Here is a 25,000-nt window from a genome sequence, read left to right as displayed (position 1 = left end):
GTGATATCTATAACTATTTATACTCTGAAATTCTGTAGAGCCATAGCTGAAGGATAAAAACTGTCAAGAAATAAAATTAAATATTATAGGTTATATATCTGGGGGAATTGGTTTTTATTAGATATCATTACCAAAAAAGTAATTTATAGTTAATTAGCTTGTAAGTCTCTACATATATTTATTATGTATATAAATTTAGATTTGTAACAATTTCCTACTTTTGGTATGTTGACAGGTAAGGAAACTAAATGTACATTATGTTGACCGACCTGCTCCTGGTGACAGGAAGAACTACAGGTTCAAGGTACATTATCCTGAAGATGGTCAATACACTGTCAAGCCACTGAAAGCCACAAAACTTGCTGGGCGTCACCCTGAAACAGGTAATTTTGTATTCTTATGATCTATCACGGTTATTTCTCTTGTAATTTGCTGTTTGTTATATATATTTTGTAGGCATTGAATGACAATAGGAGAACCTGAGTAATGTTACTAGTTTTTTTTCCTTTTTCCTTTTTTTTCTATGAAGTTCACCTTTAATGTATGCAATCTAATACTGTACCACAGGGCGTATCATTGTGGGAACACTTGGAGGAGGAGCGAAGAGGAATTATAGGTGGATTGATTGGTTCAGGACTGGCCCCAAAGATGGAACCTTTTTAGAAGAAAGAGTTGTTCTGATTCTGTACGACCCAAATCGTTCATCTCGCATTGCTCTTGTTGGGAATGGTGATAATCTCAGGTAAAACACATTTTGTATGTATGGGTTTGTTATATTTAACCCTTTCCCGACGGGTAGTATTCATAGTGGCCCGGGCCCCGCTGCCGGGGGCTTGTATCATCACCGTAGCATGCGCGACCGCTCATGCCAAATACCAACATCCCTTGCCGTTTCTTTGTAATACTACGAGCATATGTTGTATTTTCAGTTATCATTATTTTCTGAAGTCTCTATTTGCCATATTTCCTGATAAATCAAGACTGAAGGATATTTTTGTTGTTATATAGACTCCATAGTTGATCATTATTTGCTCTATAGTCTGAATAAAATAAGCAGTGTGTAGTATCATGGAGTTGAAATCGTATTTTTTTTTTTTTTTTTTTGTATGGTAAAAATGATAAAGTGTTAAAAACTACTTAATTACATTTTCAGTGGCAGAAAAAAAATATTTTGCCATGATTGTGAGGGAAAAAAAAAAAAAAAAAAAAAAAAATTGCCCTAGGCAGATAGTCCCGCCATGCCATGGCATATACGTACATGCCACCCGTCGGCAAAGGGTTAATGTCTTCAAACTGAAATTGGATCATACCATATTCGTATTCTGAAGCACTACATAATGTCAAAGCAGTGCCATTGATAGTTATCTAATTATTACTTGTCATGTGATCAGATCTTTTAAGGCTGTCATATTAGACTTGCTATCATTAGCTACAATCTTCTAGATGCAGTATTTGTATTCACATTAAGTAGTCCGTAACAGAGAATACCAGAAAATGAATTAACTAAATGTGTGTTACTTGAAACAAGATAGTCTTATGCAGGATTTTCTTTTAGTATCTTCTATGGGGCTTTTAAGGCTTGCTTTGCATTATATATTGGCTGTCAACTTTACTGTTTAATTATTTCAAGATTCTTTTGTTATCAGGTACATCCTTGCTACTGAGAATATGAAGGTTGGAGATCTTATTAAAACCTCGTCTTATATACCACGTATCCCAGGTAAGTCTTGGAAATATAGTCAGTTTTGTTAGTATTTTCTGCACTGTCAAATACATTTCCTCAAATGTATTTAGTTGCTAGAATCATGTACTACTTCATGCTTTCCCTTCTGGCATATTTCCCATCACTGATTATGCAAGAGTATATCTAATCAGTAAAATTTTTATTTTTGCTAGACATTGCCTATTTCATACAAATATTTTTATGGTGGATCTGAATTCATGCACAAAAAAGTAATTCCAGTAAAGGATTCAAGCTTTTTACCTCCATCAAAGAAACCTTTTTTTTTTTTTTTCAGTGAGACCAAAGGAAGGTGATGCATATCCTGTAGGAGCATTACCTATGGGGACAATTGTAAATAGTGTGGAGGTCTTTCCGGGTGATGGGGCTCGGTAAGTTGGGCTTGGACTTTTTATTGTGCTTGCCATCTTTGTAGGATTCATATAATTTAAGATATATAAATTGTATGAATATCCTTTCAGGATGGTGAAAGCAGCAGGTACAGGTGGACTGCTCATGAGGAAACTTAGTAATAAGGTGATCTTACAGTTGCCTTCAAAGAGAGAAGTTGCTCTTGATCCTGAGTGTATGGCTACTGTTGGTATGTATACTTGCACACCAAGTTTGCTATTATTATTATTATTATTTTTTTACCTGTAAACATATTCACAATTGCATTATATCAGCTTCCTTTTGCTAGAAGGGAAAACAGATGAATGAGGGAGTGTATATGGTTGAGTGTTTCTCCAGCCACTGATATATGTAAACCATCTAAATTCCAGGCCGATTATCAAACATAGACCATGGGAATAAACATGTGGGCTCTGCACAGAGAAGGCGTTGGTTAGGCAGGCGTCCAGCATCTGGTCTGTGGCAAAGGAAGACTGGCTACAATGGCAGAAAGATCCGACCACTACCACCAGTGAAGGAGTACCGTGCCAAGACCCAAGAGACACCTCTCATGAAATTTACGTTACATGGAGAGGGACCAACCAGACCTGTTATTCCAAGCACCAACAGGGTTACTTAAATAGTCTTGCGGTTTCAGTTGAAAAATGTATATATGTATAGTGTGAAAGTGTTCCTGTTACATTGACAAATAAAGGAAATATTAAGAATGGTTTTATTATTGATGTTCTTACTGTATTTTTCTTACTTGATTACAATGCGGAAGAATAACATGAAGGAAAATCTAAAACAGAATGAAACCGCTATTTTCAAGGCAAAATTCTGTTCCCCTCAAAAAAAATTATAAGCTGGCTACAGTGGCAGTATATGACCTGCAATATCTTGAGTCTTGACAATGTTTATTTTCAGTCTTGTACATACATAGCCATCTCCAACATCTATGGGAAAATTATGAAGAAAAGATATGCTATAATTTTCAAACATTTTATTTAAGTGGCTATGACATCCTTAAAGTATCTTACAATTTTGAAACCAGCTTGTTTGCTACTGATTAATTATCAACATGCCCACAAGATACAACTTCATAAGTTCAAACCAGTAAAGCCACTTTGACCTCAGAGGAGAGACCATAAATTTTCTTAGTCATATGTCTATAGATGTGTAAAGCATGAGGCAAACACACCTTGAAAATTATTGAAATGAATAACAACCACCATGACAAAAGCCTGTTTTTACTTTATTTTCATCTTTTCACCATTATTATTTGCTGCTTTTCTCACAGCTTTTATTGATACATGACAACTGAGAGTTTGAACTAAACATCAAAGAAACAAGATATTTCTCAGGGAAGCTGTTTCATCTACATAAAAATATATACATATGTATGTAGAAAGATTTCAGAGAATATCCCATAGTATGAAGCTGCATATCTCTGTCTGTCTGTCTGTCTGTCTGTCTGTCTGTCTGTCTGTCTGTCTGTCTGTCTGTCTGTCTGTCTGTCTGTCTGTCTGTCTGTCTGTCTGTCTGTCTCTCACACACACTCACACACACACACACACACACTCACACACACACACACACACACACACACACACACACACACTCACACTCACTCTCACTCTCACTCTCACTCTCACTCTCACTCTCACTCTCACTCTCACTCTCACTCTCACTCACACTCACACTCACACTCACACTCTCACACACACACTCACACACACACACACACACACACACACACACACACACACACACACACACACACTCACACTCACACTCACACTCACACTCACACTCACACTCACACTCACACTCACACACTCACACTCACACTCTCACACTCACACACACACACACACACACACACACACACACACACACACACACACACACACACACACACACACACACACACACACACACACACACACACACACATATATTCACCAAGAAACAGAAAAAAAGATTAAGAAGGACATCAGGAAGGCTTTCTTATTCATCCAGGTGTGCATATCGTCGACGTAGTTTTTCTTTCTTCTTGAAATTCTTTTGCCTCTTGGTTTTAGGGCCATCATTACCTGCAATTCTAACAGAAAGAGAAGCAGACATAAATATGAGGACTTGAGGATAAAAATATCTGTAAAAAACTGAAAAAGCTGGAATGTTCAAGAACCAATAGATGGTTTAACTTTTGTTCCCCTACAATGTATTTTTGAAAATTGTTACTCTTTTACTAGGATAATTGGAGAGCAGAAGGGAGAGAGAAATGGAAATGGAGGAGAGGGGAAGGGAGAGAAAAAGAGAAACAGATGGAGAGGAAAAACAAAACAAAAAAAAAAGAAATGAAAAGAGAAGAGACAGGATTAAATGAGTGCAGAAAAGTGAGAAAAAGGAAAACATTGAAAAGAACATGAATTAAAGAAATTATTATTCTCAACTTTATAGCAAGTACGCTACTTTACCAACATTCTCTTAAAATCAAGTATGACTAACATTACAATTACACCATTCACATATTTTTATTTCTGAGAAGCTAAGATAATTACAAAAAAAACAATCAATACAATATATATCCAGATATAATAATAAAAAGGCATGTTTATGTCCTGGCAAGTTTTTTTTCAAAGTGGTATTCTATACCTATCAAATATATAATAGCACAAAAAAATTAAAAAAAAATCTAATACTAACAGCAGCAGCAAATACCTACTGCAGACTAGAACTTACCTCACTGCTGGTTGTGCACCACTTCTTCTGGCTGTGTCTTTAATATGAAAAGAGGCAACCTGTTTTTCAAAGAATTTCTGGTCTACCACCTCTGACCTTACTTGGTAGGGCTAGAAAGAAAGAAAAAATCTGATTTGAAGAACAAGCAAATCATAGTTACTGTTCAGAGCAACATTTATATTTGATAACCATATCAAATTTACATAATCTTCATTTCATTAATGAGGCATTAGTAATGACAACACAAAACATAATATTTTTTAATGGTCATAATGGCAAACAATGCCTAATAACATTACTCACCATATTTTTTATCTGTTGTGGGGTTGGCTTGCTTGGTCCTGATTTATGAACCTGTATGAACAACAAATAGAAATTTATTTTGGGTAAATCCTACAAAGCAAGTCTGAGGTGAAAAGTTTTGTTGTGGACATAAATCAACAAAAGAAAAGAAAAAGAAAATAGGAAGGAAAAAAAGATGAAGTTGCATTGACACATTAAAAAAAATTTAAACATTAGTGATCACTTTCTTTGCATTCTGTACGAATCATAATTTTGGTATGACATGAATGAGCACATAGACAGACACAAAACAAAACAAAGTTGATGATTCACGATTCAGTCAAGTCAAGTTGACTTCTATGTAACAACCTAAAGTGCAAGACCTATAAGGCAACCCTAAGACCCATACCTTTGTTAGCGTGTGCTTGTGGTACTCCTCCTGTGAAACATTAGGTGGAGCATGAGCATACAGAAGCTTGCCATTCATGTAGTCCTTAAGAACAACTCGGGCTGTACGTGGATTGTCTGGGCGCCCGTGCTTGGTCATGAATCCACGCATAACTAAAGATTAAAAGAGATAAATTATAGAATATCAAGAAAGAATCTTTATCACATTGGTAGACAAGTAAGCTTCTGAAAAAAACTGTCATGTCTGTTCTAAGCCAAGAATCCTAAAAGGCAAATATCAATAAATGTCATACTGAGAATTAAGTTTATGAGATGAGGGTTAAATATGAATAATGTGAAATGCAATCAACAGATGCTTTTTTATGCCTGTAAAGATGCTAATCATGCCAAAATAATTTCAATTACTACCTTGTTATTTCTATTTTTTTCCCAAGGTAAGTTTGGATTTAATACTGTCACCTAGGTTAAAGAGTAACGTAAGTAAATTGGTCTTTTAAAAGATTATAATATTTTTCAAAGTGAATTTATATATATATTTTTTGTAAAATGAAAGAACTCTGAAGGGTTAAAGTTCTACACTTACATCCATATGTGTTAAGAAGTTCTTCACACGTAGGTGGACGGTCAGGATCTTCCCCTTCTTTTGGTGAAGGCAGAGTGATGTTATAGATATTTTCAATTACACTCCGTGGGATCCGACTTGCAACAAGATTAACAGGGGGGACTTCGTCTCTCATCTGTTTCATAACAGTAATGAATGAAGAGACAGGCAATATAAAAAGTAAATGGAACCAAATAAACAACTTAAAATATATAGAAGATAAACACTTAAACATCAAGCAATCACCATGGCAATTCTTCTTTTCTAAACATTATCAAGAACTCACATCTTACAACAATACTGATTATTCTCAAAAACATGATCACAAAAATGCAAGATGCACTAACCTGATCAATAGGTAGAATTCCCGAGATTATCATTTCCTGCTTGGTGCTCACAAATCCTGGGAACACTAGTCCTGGACAGTCACAAAGCATGATGTTGTCTGTCAGGTAAAGAGTCTAAAAAGGGAAGAAGGTAAGAAGAAATGTTGATATATAATACACATATGATCAAAGTCTTGAAACTCATATCCAAGATGATGAGTAATATTCAAGTTTTGTCCATGAAATCATGTTTCCTCTGAAAAAGAATAGTTTTAAAAGTTAACATACAAATGGCATATAATAGCTTGAACATGTGAATGTGATATTTGTGGTTGGTAATATGTAAACCTTATAGCAAGGCATAAAAAAATATTAACAATGAAACCATGATAGTAGTGCATGAGAATGAGTTACATTTTTTTAGTTGATAGAGCAAATTCAAATAAGATGGAATCACGAGTAGGGTCTATCCATATCATGAATTTAAAATATATCAATCTTCAGTTTATGCATTAAAAATATATTTAGAAAGAGAACAGAAAACTGAATTATTTTGACAAACACACAGGAAGGATAAAGACATGTATATACCTGAAAGTGTTTTGTTTTTCCTGGCGTGGCTGAAACTGAAACTTTCTTTTCTAGCATGAGACAATTTATAGTTGAACTTTTTCCTACGTTGGGATATCCTACAAGGCCAATGGTAACTGCTTTAGCTGATACTCTCTTCTTTGTATGAATTGTTCTGAACATCTCAATCAATTCGGTACGACTGAACAAATGATCTGATGTAACAAAGTCGGTGTCATTGGTGCAAGAGCTGGATGCAGTTTTATCTTCTGGTTCCATTGCATTTTCTAGAGATTTTGAAGATGGACATTCTTCTGCCTTCAATTTCACTGAGAGATCCTCAAGATCCCTTCTACACTCCTCAATGCTGGAGTCATCTGTATTTTTTTTATGTTCCATTGAGTCTGATTCCTCCTGATCTTGAGCTAATCCTTTTTCATCATCTTCGTCTGATTCTTCTTCATCGTCTTGAATTAATCTTTCTTCACAGTCATCTTCCTCCTCCTCTTGTATTTCATCTAGCTCTTGGCTGCTTAGTGCAGAGAAGAATGCTGCTTTAATATTATTTTCTCTGAAATACTTTGCCCAGGATTCTCTCTGTGCTTTGGTCAAAAAGTCAGCCTTATTAACCAACAAAAGGTTATCTTTTTCTTTTGACACTTCTTTAACATAAGCTTCCAGATCCTCACAGCGGAAGAGTAATGGATTGCGAGCATCAACAATCTGCACTACAACATCACTTGAAATGGGAAAAAAAGAAAAGATAAATCAGAAAAGGAAACGTGCTTTTCATGTTAACAAAAATTAGAAACAAACAGATACAGTGCATTTACAACCAAATATTGTCTCTGTATCAATCTGCCATCTATGTGCCATCAGACTAACATACCTCCTCTCAATAACTCTCCATAGTTGTCTCCAAAACTCCAGATTCTTTTCAAAAGGAGTAAGGGTGAGGCCCTCCACCTCTTGAAGTTGCACCAAACTCCTCCTCCATTCTAGGAAACCGTCACGTTCTGCTTGAGCCAATTCTTCTGGAGTTGTGGTTATGTTCCAATGTGGCCTGCAGAATGTAAAAACACAAATATAAAATTTGGTATGGATAACTTCAACAATAATAAGTACTTTCTGTGCACTTTTGATGACAGTTTCATTCACACCTTCATTGACCTTACACTGACCTTCGGGGGATTCTCAGATGCATCTTATTTGCATCTTGAGCTTCTCTGATTTTCTTTTTTTCTGACTCAGTTAACATTCCTGACTTTGAACTTGGAGGCACAAACTTTATGTTGAGCTTTTCAGCCTGTGGAAAAAAGTTGAAAAGAAGACCAAATGAAGATGGCTAGCCAAAAACTATGTACAAGAAAGAAAGAAATGCATTAAAACCATTATTATCTTTAGATGCATGTGAACATGGAAATGATTTTTTAAAGCCAAAGGTCTCCAAAGTGGTTGATAAATGCCTGGGTCACCTGTGAATTTCTGTGGTCAAAATCTGCCATTTGTTTTGGAAATGAAATGTGCAGATTAATAAAACTAGTAGAAATTACAGCCGAGTGATGCCTGGCTTGTAATGAAGAAAAAGGAGAAAGGAACCTATAATATATAAAATTAAATTATTCCTGATAATATTTGATTATTCATCAATTTCATATGGTTTGGAGCCGGTGATATAATAAGGATTACATAAGGGAATCAATGTTCTGAAAAAGTATGGGGTCCCTAGTCTAAATAATTAAGTCTCTGGCAGCGTATTCTAACTGGAACATACTATAGAATTCCATACATTCAAGGATATATGTAATTTTTTAATACAATCATGTACAAAAAGATTCAAATACAAAAAGAGGAAGAAGAAGAAGAAACGGAATCTTGTATGTATGAAGCTCAATAAAATATTCTCATGTGGTGTGTATTCTTGGGAAGAAATTTTCCAAAGACAAATACAAAATGCCCTCAATCAAACTGATTTTGATATGTACCTGGAATTTGGTTTGTCACAATATTTTTTAAAAACTTTATGACAGAGTAAAGAACAGTAAACTTAATAGAACGAAAATAAGAACTGAAATAAAGTCAGTTTCCCAAAGATACACAAATAGCAGACTTCACAAACTTACCTGAAATTCAGTACCTGCCAATTCAGCTGTGGCCAGGAAATCGTCCACATCAGTTTGCTCAGTAATAGACATGAAATTGATCCGGTTCCACTCTTGTCCATCTCCTAGTTCTGAAGTGTGCAACTGGATAAAAAAAAAAAAGACATGTTAAATGATATAAAAAAAGTACATTATCTAGAGAGAAGGCATACGAAAAGGGAAATACATATACACAGATATATATATATATATATATATATATATATATATATATATATATATATATATATATATATATGTATATATGTATATATGTATATGTGTATATGTGTATATGTGTATATGTGTATATGTGTATATGTGTATATGTGTATATGTGTATATGTGTATATGTGTATATGTGTATATATGTATATATGTATATATGTATATATGTATATATGTGTATATGTATATATGTATATATGTATATATGTATATATGTATATATGTATATGTATATGTATATGTATATGTATCGGCACTCTCCGTGGAAAGGAACTAGGGACCCTACCACGTACTCACTCCAAGAGCATCACAACATGAAAACTACAATTAAGTATCATGCTGTGACCACGGCGGCTCAGACATGAACCTACCGTTAAAAGAAGATATATATATATATATATATATATATATATATATTATATATATGTATATATATGTATATATATATATATATATATATATATATATATATATATATATATATATATATATATATATATATATATATATATATATATATATATATATATATATACACACCAAGTGCTGGTCCCAAGCCCGGATAAATAAAGAGAATGATTACCTAAAAAGGTACCACCGGCACTCTCCGTGGAAAGGAACTGGGGACCCTACCACGTACTCACTCCAAGAGCATCACAACATGAAAATTACAATTAAGTATCATGCTGTGACCACGGCGGCTCAGACATGAACCTACCGTTAAAAAAAAAAAAAAAAAAAAAAAAAAAAAAAAAAAAAAAAAAAAAAAAAAAAAAAAAAAAAAAAAAAATATATATATATATATGTATATATGTATATATATGTATATTATATATATATATATGCATATATATATATGCATATATATATATGCATATATATATATATGCATATATATATATATATATATATATATATATATATATATATATATATATATATATATATATATATATATATATATATATATATATATATAAACAAAAAACAAAAAAAATATATATATATGCATATATATATATAATATATACATATGGCCGCAGTGGCTGAGTGATTAGAGCATCGGACTCAAGACTGTCATGACGGCAATCTGAGTTTGAGGGTTTGAGTCACCGGCCGGCACGTTGTTCCCTTGGACAAGGAACTTCACCTCAATTGTCTTCCTAGCCACTGGGTGGGCAAGCCAGCCCAAGTCAGTGCCGGTCCCAAGCCCGGGTAAATAGAGAGGGCATAAAAAATATCTGCCAGGACCTGGTCATGGCCCCATATACAAATGGGATAAAGTAATTTCTTGATTGATTGCTAAAGAAAAGTTGCTAATTTTGGTTAGAGAGAAGGTATTTTATATCAGATTTGTGGAAAATCAGACTGCTTCCAATAATAAAATTAAACAGTATATTTTGAACTTTTAGCCAGTCCACATCTTAACCTGTTTTGTTCGGTGTCATGAAGCGCCAGTGGAATATCCTGTTAGCAACATAATTCCATTTTATTTTAGTTGCTGCTGAGTGATCCCTGTATTCTGTTCTGGCTCTATTTTTTAGACTCTACCCACCATCTCTTTTCCCACCAATCACATAATCAGCTAGATTAACCCTTTCCTGATGGGTGGCATGTACGTAAATGCCATGGCATGCCTGGACTATCTGCCGGTGGTATGTACGTACATGCCATGGTGTATGTATGGCCATGCCATGAGTTTTTTTAGTTACAATTACGGCAAAATAATATTTTTTTGCCACTGAAAATGTGATTAAGTAGTTTTTAACACTTTTTCTCATTTTTTCTATAATATGCCGTTCATAAAGGCTTCTCGGGCTTCCGAGGTTAGCGTAAAAGAAATTACGTCAGTAATCCACTACATTGGCCAGAGATATTACATAGTATTCCCGAAGTGATGATGTAAAACCCCATGAAAATACTGATATGTATTTTGGTTAAAAAAAAAAAAAAAAAAAAAAAAAAAAAAAAAAAAAAATCTATAAAAACACTGAACATAAAATTATATCTATATGGAAGTGATAATATAAACCTGTTGAAACTAAGGTTTATCTTATAAAATAACTTGGGAAAAAAAAAAAAAACGCAAAAGAAAATACAACAAACCCTACGGTTTCAACTCCATGATACCACACAATGCTTATTTTATTCAGACTAAAGAGCAAATTTTAATCACTGGTGTAACATGACTGAGCAACAACATCAAAGATATTTGCGCAAGATGGAGTTGAGTGGCGGAGGATGGTGGAGACGTCCACGGCTGCCCAAACATGAGCATACCGTTAATGATGATGATGATGATAGAGCGAATAATGATCAACTATGGAGTCTATATAACAACAAAAATATCCTACAGTCTTGATTTATCAGGAGATATGGCAAATAGAGACCTTAGAAAATAATAATACTGAAAATACAACATAGGTTCTTAGCATTGCGAAGAAACGGCATAACAGAGGTCAAAACAGAGTCTTCATCTTCAAACAAATCCTTCTACTTACTAAAGACGATCCTGGTTTCTGTCTGCCTGCAAATCTGTCCTTGATTATGCTCCTGCCGAGGCCGGATCCTTTCGTTCCTTTCTTCCCCATCGTCGGATTCTTATGTATTTTAGAACGATGACCGCCAGCTGATTTCCTCTTCTTCTTTTGTAAGGTTTTTAGGCTATAATATCGTTCCTTACTTCACTTTCGTCTCTTTTCTCAACGTGTTTCCTCAGGACCAAAACATACCCGTTTTTGTATGCGGATTCATTTGGACGTTTTTGTATGCGGATTCATTTGGACGTTTTTGTATGCGGATTCATTTGTGCGTTTCGTATGAGGTTCATTTGAGCGTTTTTGTATGCGGATTCACTTGAACGTTATTGTATGCGGGTTCATTTGAGCGTTTTTGTGGGGTTACGTTATTGTATGCGGGTTCATTTGAGCGTTTTTGTATGCGGATTCATTTGGACGTTTTTGTATGCGGATTCACTTGAACGTTATTGTATGCGGGTTCATTTGAGCGTTTTTGTATGCGGATTCATTTGGACGTTTTTGTATGCGGATTCATTTGTGCGTTTCGTATGAGGTTCATTTGAGCGTTTTTGTATGCGGATTCACTTGAACGTTATTGTATGCGGGTTCATTTGAGCGTTTTTGTATGCGGATTCACTTGAACGTTATTGTATGCGGGTTCATTTGGACGTTTTTGTATGCGGATTCATTTGGACGTTTTTGTATGCGGATTCATTTGGACGTTTTTGTATGCGGATTCATTTGGACGTTTTTGTATGCGGATTCACTTGAACGTTATTGTATGCGGGTTCATTTGAGCGTTTTTGTATGCGGATTCACTTGAACGATATTGTATGCGGGTTCATTTGGACGTTTTTTATGCGGTTCACTTGAACGTTATTGTATGCGGATTCATTTGGACGTTTTTGTATGCGGATTCATTTGAGCGTTTCGTATGAGGTTCATTTGAGCTTTTTGTTTGCAGCGGTACTTGAACGTTATTGTATGCGGGTTCATTTGAGCGTTTTTGTATGCGGATTCACTTGAACGTTATTGTATGCGGGTTCATTTGAGCGTTTTTGTATGCGGATTCACTTGAGCGTTTTTGTATGCGGATTCATTTGAGCGTTTCTTATGAGGTTCATTTGAGCGTTTTTGTATACGATTCATTTGGACGTTTTTGTATGCGGATTCACTTGAACGTTATTGTATGCGGGTTCATTTGAGCGTTTCGTATGAGGTTCATTTGAGCGTTTTTGTATGCGGATTCACTTGAACGTTATTGTATGAGGGTTCATTTGAGCGTTTCGTATGAGGTTCATTTGAGCGTTTTTGTATGTGGATTCATTTGAGCGTCTCATATGAGGTTCAATGAGCGTTTTTGTATGCGGATTCACTTAAACGTTATTGTATGCGGGTTCATTGAGCGCTTTTGTATGCTGATTCATTTGAGCGTTTTTAAACTTTCGGAAAAAATGTACATGCATGTATATATGTTTATACATTTTTTGTTATATCTATTGCATAAAAGAGTGAAGAAAATTTTCTGTGTCTACATTTAAAGAGCAACTAAACTATCAAAACTTTCTTAACTTTTAACTATATTATATATATATATATATATATATATATATATATATATATATATATATATATATATATATCATCATCATTTAACGGTAGGTTCATGTCTGAGCCGCCGTGGTCACAGCATGATACTCAATTGCAGTTTTCATGTTGTGATGCTCTTGGAGTGAGTACGTGGTAGGGTCCCCAGTTCCTTTCCACGGAGAGTGCCGGTGGTACCTTTTTAGGTAATCATTCTCTCTTATTTTATCCGGGCTTGGGACCAGCACTGACTTGAGCTGGCTTGGCCACCCAGTATATATATATATATATATATATATATATATATATATATATATATATATATATAGCCAACTAAAGAAACCAAGACAGTTCTTTTTTCTGGAAAAGAAGAAGGAAATTATAGTCACGGAGTTGCTATGATTCTCATGAAAAAAGCTGCAAATGCACTAATTGGGTACAGCCCAATAAATGATCGCATTTTAAAAGTCAGAATACAAGCAAAACCTCATAACATTAGTATTATACAATGCTACGCACCAACCAACATTGCAAGTGATGAAGAAATGGAAATTTTTTATAACACTCTCCAAGAAACTTTAGACACAATCCCTAACAGAGATCATGGGAGACCTCAACGCCAAAGTAGGCGAAAACGATCTAAAAAATGACACCTGGGGAAAATTCGGCCTTGGAGATATAAATGAAAGAGGTGAAGATTTTATTGAATTTTGTAGTACAAATTATCTAGTTATAGCCAACACATTGTTCCAACACTACCCAAGACACTTGTACACGTGGTTTTCACCAGACAAAAGAACACGCAACCAAATTGACTACATTGTGTTGAACCAGAAATGGAAAAGTTGTATAAAAAATGCCAAGACAAGACCTGGTGCCGACTGCAACAGTGACCACCAACTACTAACTTTTCTTTCTTTTAACGGTAGGTTCATGTCTGAGCCGCCGTGGTCATAGCATGATACTTAATTATAGTTTTCATGTTGTGATGCTCTTGGAGTGAGTACGTGGTAGGGTCTCCAGTTCCTTTCCACGGAGAGTGCCGGTGTTACCTTTTAAGGTAATCATTCTCTCTATTTTATCCCGGCTTGGGACCGGCACTGACTTGGGCTGGCTTGGCCACCCAGTGGCTAGGTAGGCAATCGAGGTGAAGTTCCTTGCCCCAGGGAACAACGCGCCGGCCGGTGACTCGAACCCTCGAACTCAGATTGCTGTCGTGACAGTCTTGAGTCCGATGCTCTAACCATTCGGCCACCGCGGCCTTGACGATCATGGGCTTCCATGATTTTTACTTAGCAATTTTAGAGCGGTGGTTTGCCATTGCCTTCCGCCCGGTGTTTTGATCGAGTCACCATCTCTATTTACCCGGCACTGACTTGAGCTGTTGTCCTGGGTAAGACAATAAACTGCACCCTAGGGTTCCCTTGAACAAGGATAGCACCCTATTAGCTCCCTATACCAGGGTTGCGGTGAAACTGTCGGCAGGAGGGCAGTGGATATCTGGTGAAAACACCTTCAGTTCGAATGATAAGAAGATGGCCAGAAGACTGGTAAATCAGTCTTTACTCCCTACCTAAAAAGGTGACGCACTCCAATGCAACAATAACAGGACAATTGCATTAATAAGTCACAGCAGCAAAATTTTGTTGAAAATTATTGCTGAAAGAATGAAGTTGAAGTTAAGAGAAGAAATTGCAGACGAACAAGCAGGTTTTCGCCTTGGTAAAGGTACCAGAAACCAGATTCTAAATCTGAAAATGATCATAGAGAAAAACAGAGAACATCAGAAAGACCTATACCTGTGTTTCATCGATTACTCGAAAGCTTTTGATACTGTTGATCACGACATCCTCTGGAATAACATGAACGATATGAAATTTCCAAAACACATCATCAATGGAGTGGTTGTGGAAAATGTGAAAGAAGGAAGAGACATGGTGGTGGGGAGAGGAAGTCCAAGACGCAGTGAAAGAAAAGAAGGAGGCGAAGAAACAGAGAGATCTGAATAGATGTGAAGAGACAATCGAAAGGTACAAGGCGGCGAACAAAGCTGCGAAGAGAGCTGTTGCAAAAGCCAAATCGGAAGCGTACAAAGATCTATACGACAGTCTGAGGGACGACGAGGAAGGCCAAAGGAAAGCGATCCGGATTGCAAAACAGAAGAACCGAGAATCCCAAGATGTCTATCAGAGCAAGCAGATGAAAAACACAGACGGAGCGGTACTGACGGAAGAAAGCGATATCAAGGAAAGATGGAGGTCGTATTTTGAACAACTGATAAATGTGGAGAACGAAAGAATCGACAGAACCGTGGAAGCAAGAGCAGAGACTGAGGTAGAGGAGATAAGAGAAGAGGAGGTTGTGAAGGCTCTGAGGAAGATGAAGAACGGCAAGGCGACAGGACCGGACAACATCCCAGTGGAAGCATGGAGAGTACTGGGCCGAGCAGGCGTGAAAATACTCCTGGAAATCTTCACCGGAATTATGGAAAGTGAGAGAATGCCAGATGAGTGGAGAGACAGCACGCTAATACCGATATTCAAGAACAAGGGGGACATCCAGGAATGTGGTAACTACCGGGGCATCAAACTGATGTCACACACTCTGAAAATATGGGAAAGGATCATCGATGGAAGACTGAGGGCGATCGTGACGATTTCGGAGCAACAGTTCGGTTTCATGCCAGGCAGGTCCACGACAGACGCAATATTTGCGCTGAGACAACTGATGGAGAAATACAGAGAGGGTCAAAGGGAGCTGCACAGTGTCTTCATTGACCGGGAAAAGCCGTACGATAGAGTACCTAGATCGGAGGTGTGGAACTACTTGAGGCTGAAAGAGGTGGACGAGAAGTACGTCAGGATAATCCAAGACATGTACGAAGGCACGACAACGAAGGTGAAGTCCATAGTGGGAACCACGGACAGTTTCCAAGTCAAAGTGGGATTGCACCAGGGATCCGCACTTAGCCCTTTCCTCTTTGCATTGGTCATAGACTGCCTGACGGTAGCAGTGCAGAGGACAGCACCATGGGATCTGATGTACGCAGACGATGTAGCACTCAATGGAGAGACGAATGAGGAGGTGGAAGAGAGGTTGGAACAGTGGAGAAAGGCAATGGAAGAGCGAGGCATGAAGGTTAGCAGACAGAAGACCGAGTACCTCTGCATGGGCGAACAAGAGCCAGAGAGAGAAGTGAGGATGCAGGGAGCGAAGCTAAACCGAGTCCAAGAATTCAAGTACCTGGGCTCCACGGTGCAGTGTGACGGAGGGTCGGATAAGGAAGTAGGGAAGAGGATCCAGGCGGGTTGGAACGCATGGAGGAAGATTACTGGAGTACTCTGTGACAGGAAGGTACCACCAAAGTTGAAGGGCAGACTCCACAAGACCATGGTCAGGCCGGCATTGTTATACGGAATGGAAGCAGTGGCGGTGACGAAAGGCCAGGAGGCAAAGATGAATGTGGCAGAAATGAGGATGCTAAGGATCGCGCTGGGGAAGACGAGGCTGGATAAAATCCGCAACACAACGATCAGAGAGACCATTGGAGTAGGAGAGCTCGGGGAGAAGCTGAGGGAGTGCAGACTCAGGTGGCTGGGACACGTGACAAGGAGAGAGGACGAGTACGTGGGCAAGAGGGTGAGGAGACTGGTGGTTAGGAGAAGAAAGAGGGGAAGACCGAAGAGGAGATGGGGGGATTGCATCAGGGAGGACATGGAGACGGCGGGAGTGACGGAGGGGGAGGCCCTGGATAGGGCAGAGTGGAGGAGGAAGATCCGCACCGGCGACCCCAGTTGAACTGGGACAAAAGCCTGTAGAAGAAGAAGAAGTAGAAGATATGATGATTCACTGGAGATAAAAAGAATTACCATTGCCAAAAACGCCAATTGCTCTCAATAACATCTGGAAAGACCGAAGCATTACCTTACGGACAAAGCTGAGGTTATTGAACTCATGTTTTTTTTTGTTTTTTTTTTCAAGTGCCCTGTCCCACAAGGACGTTGGCGATCATGGATTTCCATGATTTTCTTGGCAATTTAGAGCGGTGGTTTGCCGTTGCCTTCCGCCCGGTGTTTTTATCGAGTCATTATCTCTATTTAGCCGGTTCTGGGACCGGCACTGACTTGAGCTGGCTTGCCCACCCAGCGGCTAGGTAGGCAATCGAGGTGAAGTTCCTTGCCCAAGGGAACAACGCGCTGGCCGGTGACTCGAACCCTCGAACTCAGATTGCCGTCGTGACAGTCTTGAGTCCGATGCTCTAACCACTCGGCCACCGCGGCCTATTATTAAACTCATTAGTTTTCCCAATTGCGTCATATAGTTCTGAGTGTTGGGTGCTGAAAAAGAAAAATGTCAATAGTTTTGAAATGTGGTGTTATAAACGAGTTTTTTTTTATTTTTTTTCCCCAAGTGCCCTGTCCTATAAGGACGTTGGCGATCATGGATTTTCCATAATTTTCTTGGCGATTTAGAGCGGTGGTTTGCCGTTGCCTTTCACCCGGTGTTTTTATGGAGTCACCATCTCTATTTACAAAAAAGAAAACGAATGATGAAGTGCTGAGAAAAATAAATTGTAAAGACGGCTGTTGGAAATCTTGAACAAAAGGAAAGGAAATAGTTTATTGGTCATGTGATGAGAAGTAAAAGTATTGAGAAAAACATGGTGATAGGAAACAGAGGAAGAGGCAAACCGAAGACAAGACTGAGCGACAACATCAAAGATATTTGCGGGCTGTCGATGGTACAAGTGGAAAGAAAAGCGCAAGATTGAGTTGAGTGGCGAAGGATGGAGGAGAGGTCCACGGCTGCTCAAACATGAGCATACCGTTATTGATGATGATAATCTATTGCCATCTCAAGCCCGAATAAAAAGAGAGGGATGGCATCAGGAAGGGCATCCGGTCATAAAAAAAATCTGTCAGGGAAAGGACTGAGAAAATACTAGAACAAGGACACTAAGGACAAAGTACAAAATGAAAAAGAATTATAAAAAAAAAACCTAGCCAGCCCCAGTCAGTGCCGGTCCTAAGCCCAGGTAAAACTTTGTTCTTAACTTTTAACTATATATATATATGTATGTATATATATATATATATATATATATATATATATATATATATATATATATATATATATATATATATATATACAATTTTTTTTTTTTTTTTTACGGTAGGTTCATGTTTGAGCCGCCGTGGTCACAGCATGATACTTAATTGTAGTTTTCATGTTGTGATGCTCTTGGAGTGAGTACGTGGTAGGGTCCCCAGTTCCTTTCCACGGAGAGTGCCGGTGTTACCTTTTAGGTAATCATTCTCTCTATTTATCCGGGCAAAAGATTAATTTAATGTAAAGTTTTGGCCTCCCCATTCATCCGGGCTTGGGACCGGCTGATGAAGGTATGGTTTGCACCCGACCAGGCTGGGTTAATAATCCCATTCTTATATGGGGATCGCAATGGTCAGGTTCTGGCAGATAACTTTTATGGCCGGATGCCCTTCCTGACGCCAACCCTCTCTATTTACCCGGGCTTGGGACCGACACTGACTTGGGCTGGCTTGTCCACTCAGTGGCTATTTTTTTTTTTTTTTTTTTTTTAGCTTTATCCCATTCTTATACGGCCATGATGATCAGGTTTTGGCAATAATCTTTTATGGCCGGATGGTTAGAACATTGGACTCCGGCCCTTGTGATCCCGAGTTCAATTCCTCGCCGCGGCAGTCGTAAAAATGCCTGAGGTCTGACTGCTGGATCGAGCCCAATTTCACGGCGAGAAAACGACATGCCGCCTTGAGAAGTCAGGTGTTGTAGGGAAACTCACCGCCGTGGAACAAGTGTAATCGCTGAACCGCGGTTGATTGGGAAGGGCATCCAATCAAGCAATGGTGACACTGTCAACTAATCTCTCAATAGTGAATGGTGTCCCAAACTATGTCCTGCAGTGGGAGAAAAGTTGAAAAAATCTATCTATCTGTTTATTTATCTATCTATCTATCTATCTATCTATCTGTGAAGCCGCGGTAGCCGAGTGGTTAGAGCATCGGACTCAAGACTGTAACGACAGCAATCTGAGTTCGAGGGTTCGAGTCACCGGCTGGCGCGTTGTTCCTTTGGACAAGGAACTTCACCTCGATTGCCTACCTAGCCATTGGGCGGGCAAGCCAGCCCAAGTCAGGGCCGGTCCCAAGCCCGGGTAAATAGAGAGGGTTTGGCGTTAGGAAGGGCATCCGGCCATAAATAATATCTGCCATTTTATTTTATTTATTTTTTTAATTAATTATTTTTTTTTAACGGTAGGTTCATGTTTGAGCCGCCGTGGTCACAGCATGATACTTTAATTGTAGTTTTCATGTTGTGATGATCTTGGAGTGAGTACAAGGTAGGGTCCCCAGTTCCTTTCCACGGAGAATGCCGGTGTTACCGGCAGTCGTAAAAATGCCTGCGCTTTGACTCCTGCTTAAGCCCGAAAAAACATGTCGCCTTGAGACAAATAAAGAACTCTACCAAGGAGTACGAAACATCACACGAAAATTTAAATCTACAATGGACACTATCAAACTGAAGATGGACTTGTTTTATGTGATGGAAAAGAAGTCAAAGATGGAATCAATATTGTTTCAACTTATACAAAAAGAATAAAGATCTAACAACAACATTAATTAGACTCAATGACAGCGAGGATGAACCACCGCCACTGCTGGACGAAGTTATAAAAGCCATAAAAGAAGTAAAGAAGTAACAAGAGCCCCGGAATAGATGAAATAACAGCAGAACTAATTAAGAATGCTGGCGAAAGTGTTGAATACTTCTTCTACAAACTCTGTACAAAAATATGGAATGAAAGAAAATGGCCAGAAGACTGGGTAAAATCAGTCTTTACTCCCATACCTAAAAAAAGTGACGCACTCCAATGCAACAATAATAGGACAATTGCCTTAATAAGTCACAGCAGCAAAATTTTGTTGAAAATTATTGCTGAAGGAATGAAGTTGAAGTTAAGAGAGGAAATTGCAGACGAACAAGACAGGTTTTCGCCCTGGAAAGGGTACCAGAAACCAGATTCTAAATTTAAATTTGATCATAGAGAAAAGCAGAGAACATCAAAAAGACCTATACCTGTGTTTCATCGATTATGTGAAAGCTTTTGATACTGTTGATCACGATATCCTCTGGAATAACATGTGCGATGTGAAGTTTCCAAAACGCATCATCCAATTAATAAAAGCCTTGTATGACCAACAACAAGCAGCTGTAAGAACCACTTATGAGTTAACAGAATGGTTCGAAGTCAAACAAGGAGTACGACAGGGTTGCATTCTGTCTTCGCACCTCTTTAATATATATTCTGAAACAATTATGAGAGGTGCTCTAGACAATTTTGAAGGAACTGTGGATGTTGGAGGATACAAAATATCAAATCTGAGGTACGCCGATGATTGATTGATTGATGATGATTCACCGGAGATAAAAAGAAGAATTACCATTGCCAAAAGCGCCACAATTGCTCTCAATAACATCTGAAAAGACCGAAGCATTACCTTACGGACAAAGCTGAGGTTATTGAACTCATTAGTTTTCCCAATTGCATCATATGGTTCTGAGTGTTGGGTGTTGAAGTAGATAGACAAGAAAAAGATCAATAGTTTTGAAATGTGGTGTTACAGACGAGTACTGCGTATTAGCTGGACAGAGAAGAAGACGAATGATGAAGTGCTGAGAAAAATAGATTGTAAAGACCGACTGTTGGACATCTTGAACAAGAGGAAATTAAAGTTTATTGGTCATGTAATGAGAAGTAAAAGTATTGAGAAAAACTTGCTGACAGGGATGGTGATAGGAAACAGAGGAAGAGGCAAACCGAAGACAAGACTGAGCGACAATATCAAAGATATTTGCGGGCTGTCGATGGTACAAGTGGAAAGAAAAGCGTAAGATCGAGTTTAGTGGCGAAGGATGGTGGAGAGGTCCACGGCTGCTCAAACATGAGCATACCGTTATTGATGATGATGACCAACAACAAGCAGCTGTAAGAACCACTTATGGGTTAACAGAATGGTTCGAAGTCAAACAAGGAGTACGACAGGGTTGCATTCTGTCTGTTCTGAAACAATTATGAGAGGTGCTCTAGACAATTTTGAAGGAACTGTGGATGTTGGAGGATACAAAATATCAAATCTGAGGTACGCCGATGATATAGTTTTGATTGCCAGCAGTATCACTGAACTACAACAACTACTAGATAAAGTTAGAGAAGCAAGCGAAAAGGCTGGCTTGTTTCTTAATGCCAAGAAAACTAAGATCATGAAGATTCAAAGATAACCGGCAATGAACAATGATGAACATGTTACAATCAATGGAATGATTGTGGAAAATGTGAAAGAGTTCACTTATCTTGGAGCTGTTTTAACTAATACATATGATGATTCACCGGAGATAAAAAGAAAAATTACCATTGCCAAAAGCGCCACAATTGCTCTCAATAACATCTGGAAAGACCGAAGCATTACCTTATGGACAAAGCTGAGGTTATTGAACTCATTAGTTTTCCCAATTGCATCATATGGTTCTGAGTGTTGGGTGTTGAAGTAGATAGACAAGAAAAAGATCAATAGTTTTGAAATGTGGTGTTACAGACGAGTACTGCGTAATTAGCTGGACAGAGAAGAAGACGAATGATGAAGTGCTGAGAAAAATAGATTGTAAAGACCGGCGGTTGGACATCTTGAACAGGAGGAAATTAAAGTTTATTGGTCATGTAATGAGAAGTAAAAGTATTGAGAAAAACTTGCTGACAGGGATGGTGATAGGAAACAGAGGAAGAGGCAAACCGAAGACAAGACTGAGCGACAATATCAAAGATATTTGCGGCTGTCGATGGTATAAGTGGAAAGAAAAGCGTAAGATCGAGTTAAGTGGCGAAGGATGGTGGAGAGGTCCACGGCTGCTCAAACATGAGCATACCGTTATTGATATATATATATATATATATATATATATATATATATATATATATATATATATATATCTTCTTCTTTTAACGGGAGGTTCATGTCTGAGCCGCCGTGGTCACAGTATGATACTTAATTGTAGTTTTCATGTTGTGATGCTCTTAGAGTGAGTACGTGGTAGGGTCCCCAGTTCCTTTCCACGGAGAGTGCCGGTGTTACCTTTTTTTTTTTTTTTTTTGTAATCATTCTCTCTATCTTATCCGGGCTTGGGACCAGCACTGACTTGTGCTGGCTTCGCCACCCAGTGGCTAGGTAGGCAATCGAGGTGAAGTTCCTTGCCCAAAGAAACAACGCGCCGGCCGGTGACTCGAACCTTCAAACTCAGATTGCCGTCGTGACAGTCTTGAGTCCAACGCTCTCAAGACTCAGACATATATATATATATGTCTGAGCCGCCGTGGTCACAGCATGATACTTAAGTGTAGTTTTCATGTTGTGATGCTCTTGGAGTGAGTACGTGGTAGGGTCCCCAGTTCCTTTCCACGGAGAGTGCCGGTGGTACCTTTTAGGTAATCATTCTCTCTATTTATCCGGGCTTGGGACCAGCACTTGACTTGGGCTGGCTTGGCCACCCAGTGGCTAGGTAGGCAATCAAGGTGAAGTTCCTTTGCCCAAGGGAACAACGCGGCGGTCGGTGACTCGAACCCTCGAATTCAGATTGCCGTCGTGACAGTCTCGAGTCCGACGCTCTAACCATTCGGCCACCACGGCCTTGACGATCATGGGCTTTCCATGATTTTTTTCTTAGCAATTTAGAGCGGTGGTTTGCCATTGCCTTCCGCCCGGTGTTTTTTTATCGAGTCACCATCTCTATTTACCCGGCATTGACTTGAGCTGGCTTGGCCACCCAGTGGCTAGGCAGGCAATCGAGGTGAAGTTCCTTGCCCAAGGGAAACAACGCGCCGGCCGGTGACTCGAACCCTCGAACTCAGATTACCGTCGTGACAGTCTTGAGTCCGACGCTCTAACCATTCGGCCACCGCGGCCACATATATATATATATATATCATCAATAACGGTATGCTCATGTTTGAGCAGCCGTGGACCTCTCCACCATCCTTCGCCACTAAACTCGATCTTACGCTTTTCTTTCCACTTATACCATCGACAGCCCGCAAATATCTTTGATATTGTCGCTCAGTCTTGTCTTCGGTTTGCCTCTTCCTCTGTTTCCTATCACCATCCCTGTCAGCAAGTTTTTCTCAATACTTTTACTTCTCATTACATGACCAATAAACTTTAATTTCCTCTTGTTCAAGATGTATTCATCATTTAACGGTAGGTTCATGTCTGAGCCGCCGTGGTCACAGCATGATACTCAATTGCAGTTTTCACGTTGTGATGCTCTTGGAGTGAGTACGTGGTAGGGTCCCCAGTTCCTTTCCACGGTGAGTGCCGGTGTTACCTTTTTTTTTTTTTTTTTTAGGTAACATTCTCTCTTATTTTATCCGGGCTTGGGACCAGCCCTGACTTGGGCTGGCTTGGCCACCCAGTGGCTAGGTAGGCATTCGAGGTGAAGTTCCTTGCCTAAGGGAACAACGCGCCGGCCGGTGACTCGAACTCTTGAACTCAGATTGCCGTCGTGACAGTCTTGAGTCCGACGCTCTAACCATTCGGCCACCGCAATGGGCTTCCATGATTTTTCTTGGCAATTTAGAGCGGTGGTTTGCCATTGCCTTCCGCCCGGTGTTTTTTTTTTTTTTTTTTTTATCGAGTCACCATCTCTATTATATATATATATATATATATATATATATATATATATATATATATATATATATATATATATATATATAAGACAAATAAAGAACTCTACCAAGGAGTACGAAACATCACACGAAAATTTAAATCTACAATGGACACTATCAAAACTGAAGATGGACTTGTTTTATGTGATGGAAAAGAAGTCAAAGATGGAATCAATATTGTTCCAACTTATACAAAAAGAATAAAGATCTAACAACAACATTAATTAGACTCAATGACAGCGAGGATGAACCACCGCCACTGCTGGACGAAGTTATAAAAGCCATAAAAGAAGTAAAGAATAACAAGAGCCCCGGAATAGATGAAATAACAGCAGAACTAATTAAGAATGCTGGCGAAAGTGTTGAATACTTCTTCTACAAACTCTGTACAAAAATATGGAATGAAAGAAAATGGCCAGAAGACTGGGTAAAATCAGTCTTTACTCCCATACCTATGCTCAAACATGAGCATACCGTTATTGATGATGATCTATATTCATATTTACATTTATATCTATCGATCGATAGATATAAATGTACCGAGAATCACTACCAAACAGCTACGGTGAAGTGCAGGGCAGTGTTTCTGCAGAAGGCGTTTATCACTATAAAACTATTACTTGATTCTATAGCGGATTCTTCTTCAGAATCTTCACTGTGTATTCCTCTGGCGCGTGCTTGTATCTCACAGGCACAGAGAAATCGATGTCTTTGGGTTTCTACGCGG

At 38.5% G+C, this 25,000-nt stretch overlaps 2 protein-coding genes across 2 annotated transcripts in view; one reads left to right on the top strand and one right to left on the bottom strand.

Annotated features, from left to right (window-relative positions):
• LOC119597776 (39S ribosomal protein L2, mitochondrial-like) overlaps positions 1–2,838 on the top strand; it is a 4,667-nt gene extending 1,829 nt beyond the window's left edge. Inside the window, exons 2-7 of the mRNA XM_037947412.1 lie at positions 236–383; positions 568–742; positions 1,647–1,720; positions 2,019–2,112; positions 2,203–2,321; positions 2,503–2,838. Of these exons, the coding sequence (XP_037803340.1) occupies positions 236–383; positions 568–742; positions 1,647–1,720; positions 2,019–2,112; positions 2,203–2,321; positions 2,503–2,750 (858 nt within the window). The 3' untranslated portion in view covers positions 2,751–2,838. The remainder of the gene's footprint in view (positions 1–235; positions 384–567; positions 743–1,646; positions 1,721–2,018; positions 2,113–2,202; positions 2,322–2,502) is intronic.
• A 260-nt stretch (positions 2,839–3,098) lies between these two features.
• Positions 3,099–12,157, bottom strand: LOC119597769 (large subunit GTPase 1 homolog). Its single transcript, XM_037947399.1, has 11 exons — positions 11,913–12,157; positions 9,166–9,288; positions 8,224–8,348; positions 7,932–8,105; positions 7,064–7,781; positions 6,494–6,607; positions 6,129–6,282; positions 5,547–5,698; positions 5,159–5,209; positions 4,856–4,965; positions 3,099–4,214 (listed from the first exon to the last, which is right to left on the bottom strand). Exons 1-11 carry the CDS (start codon positions 12,000–12,002, stop codon positions 4,121–4,123), a joined length of 1,905 nt encoding a protein of 634 aa, XP_037803327.1. The 5' UTR covers positions 12,003–12,157; the 3' UTR covers positions 3,099–4,120.
• Between the last annotated feature and the right edge of the window lie 12,843 nt (positions 12,158–25,000).

The sequence above is a fragment of the Penaeus monodon genome, chromosome 3 (assembly GCF_015228065.2).
Source record: "Penaeus monodon isolate SGIC_2016 chromosome 3, NSTDA_Pmon_1, whole genome shotgun sequence".
NCBI classification, from domain to species: Eukaryota; Metazoa; Arthropoda; class Malacostraca; order Decapoda; family Penaeidae; genus Penaeus; species Penaeus monodon.
Note: the sequence above shows the minus strand (reverse complement) of the source record. Positions and strands in the feature narration are given on the sequence as shown.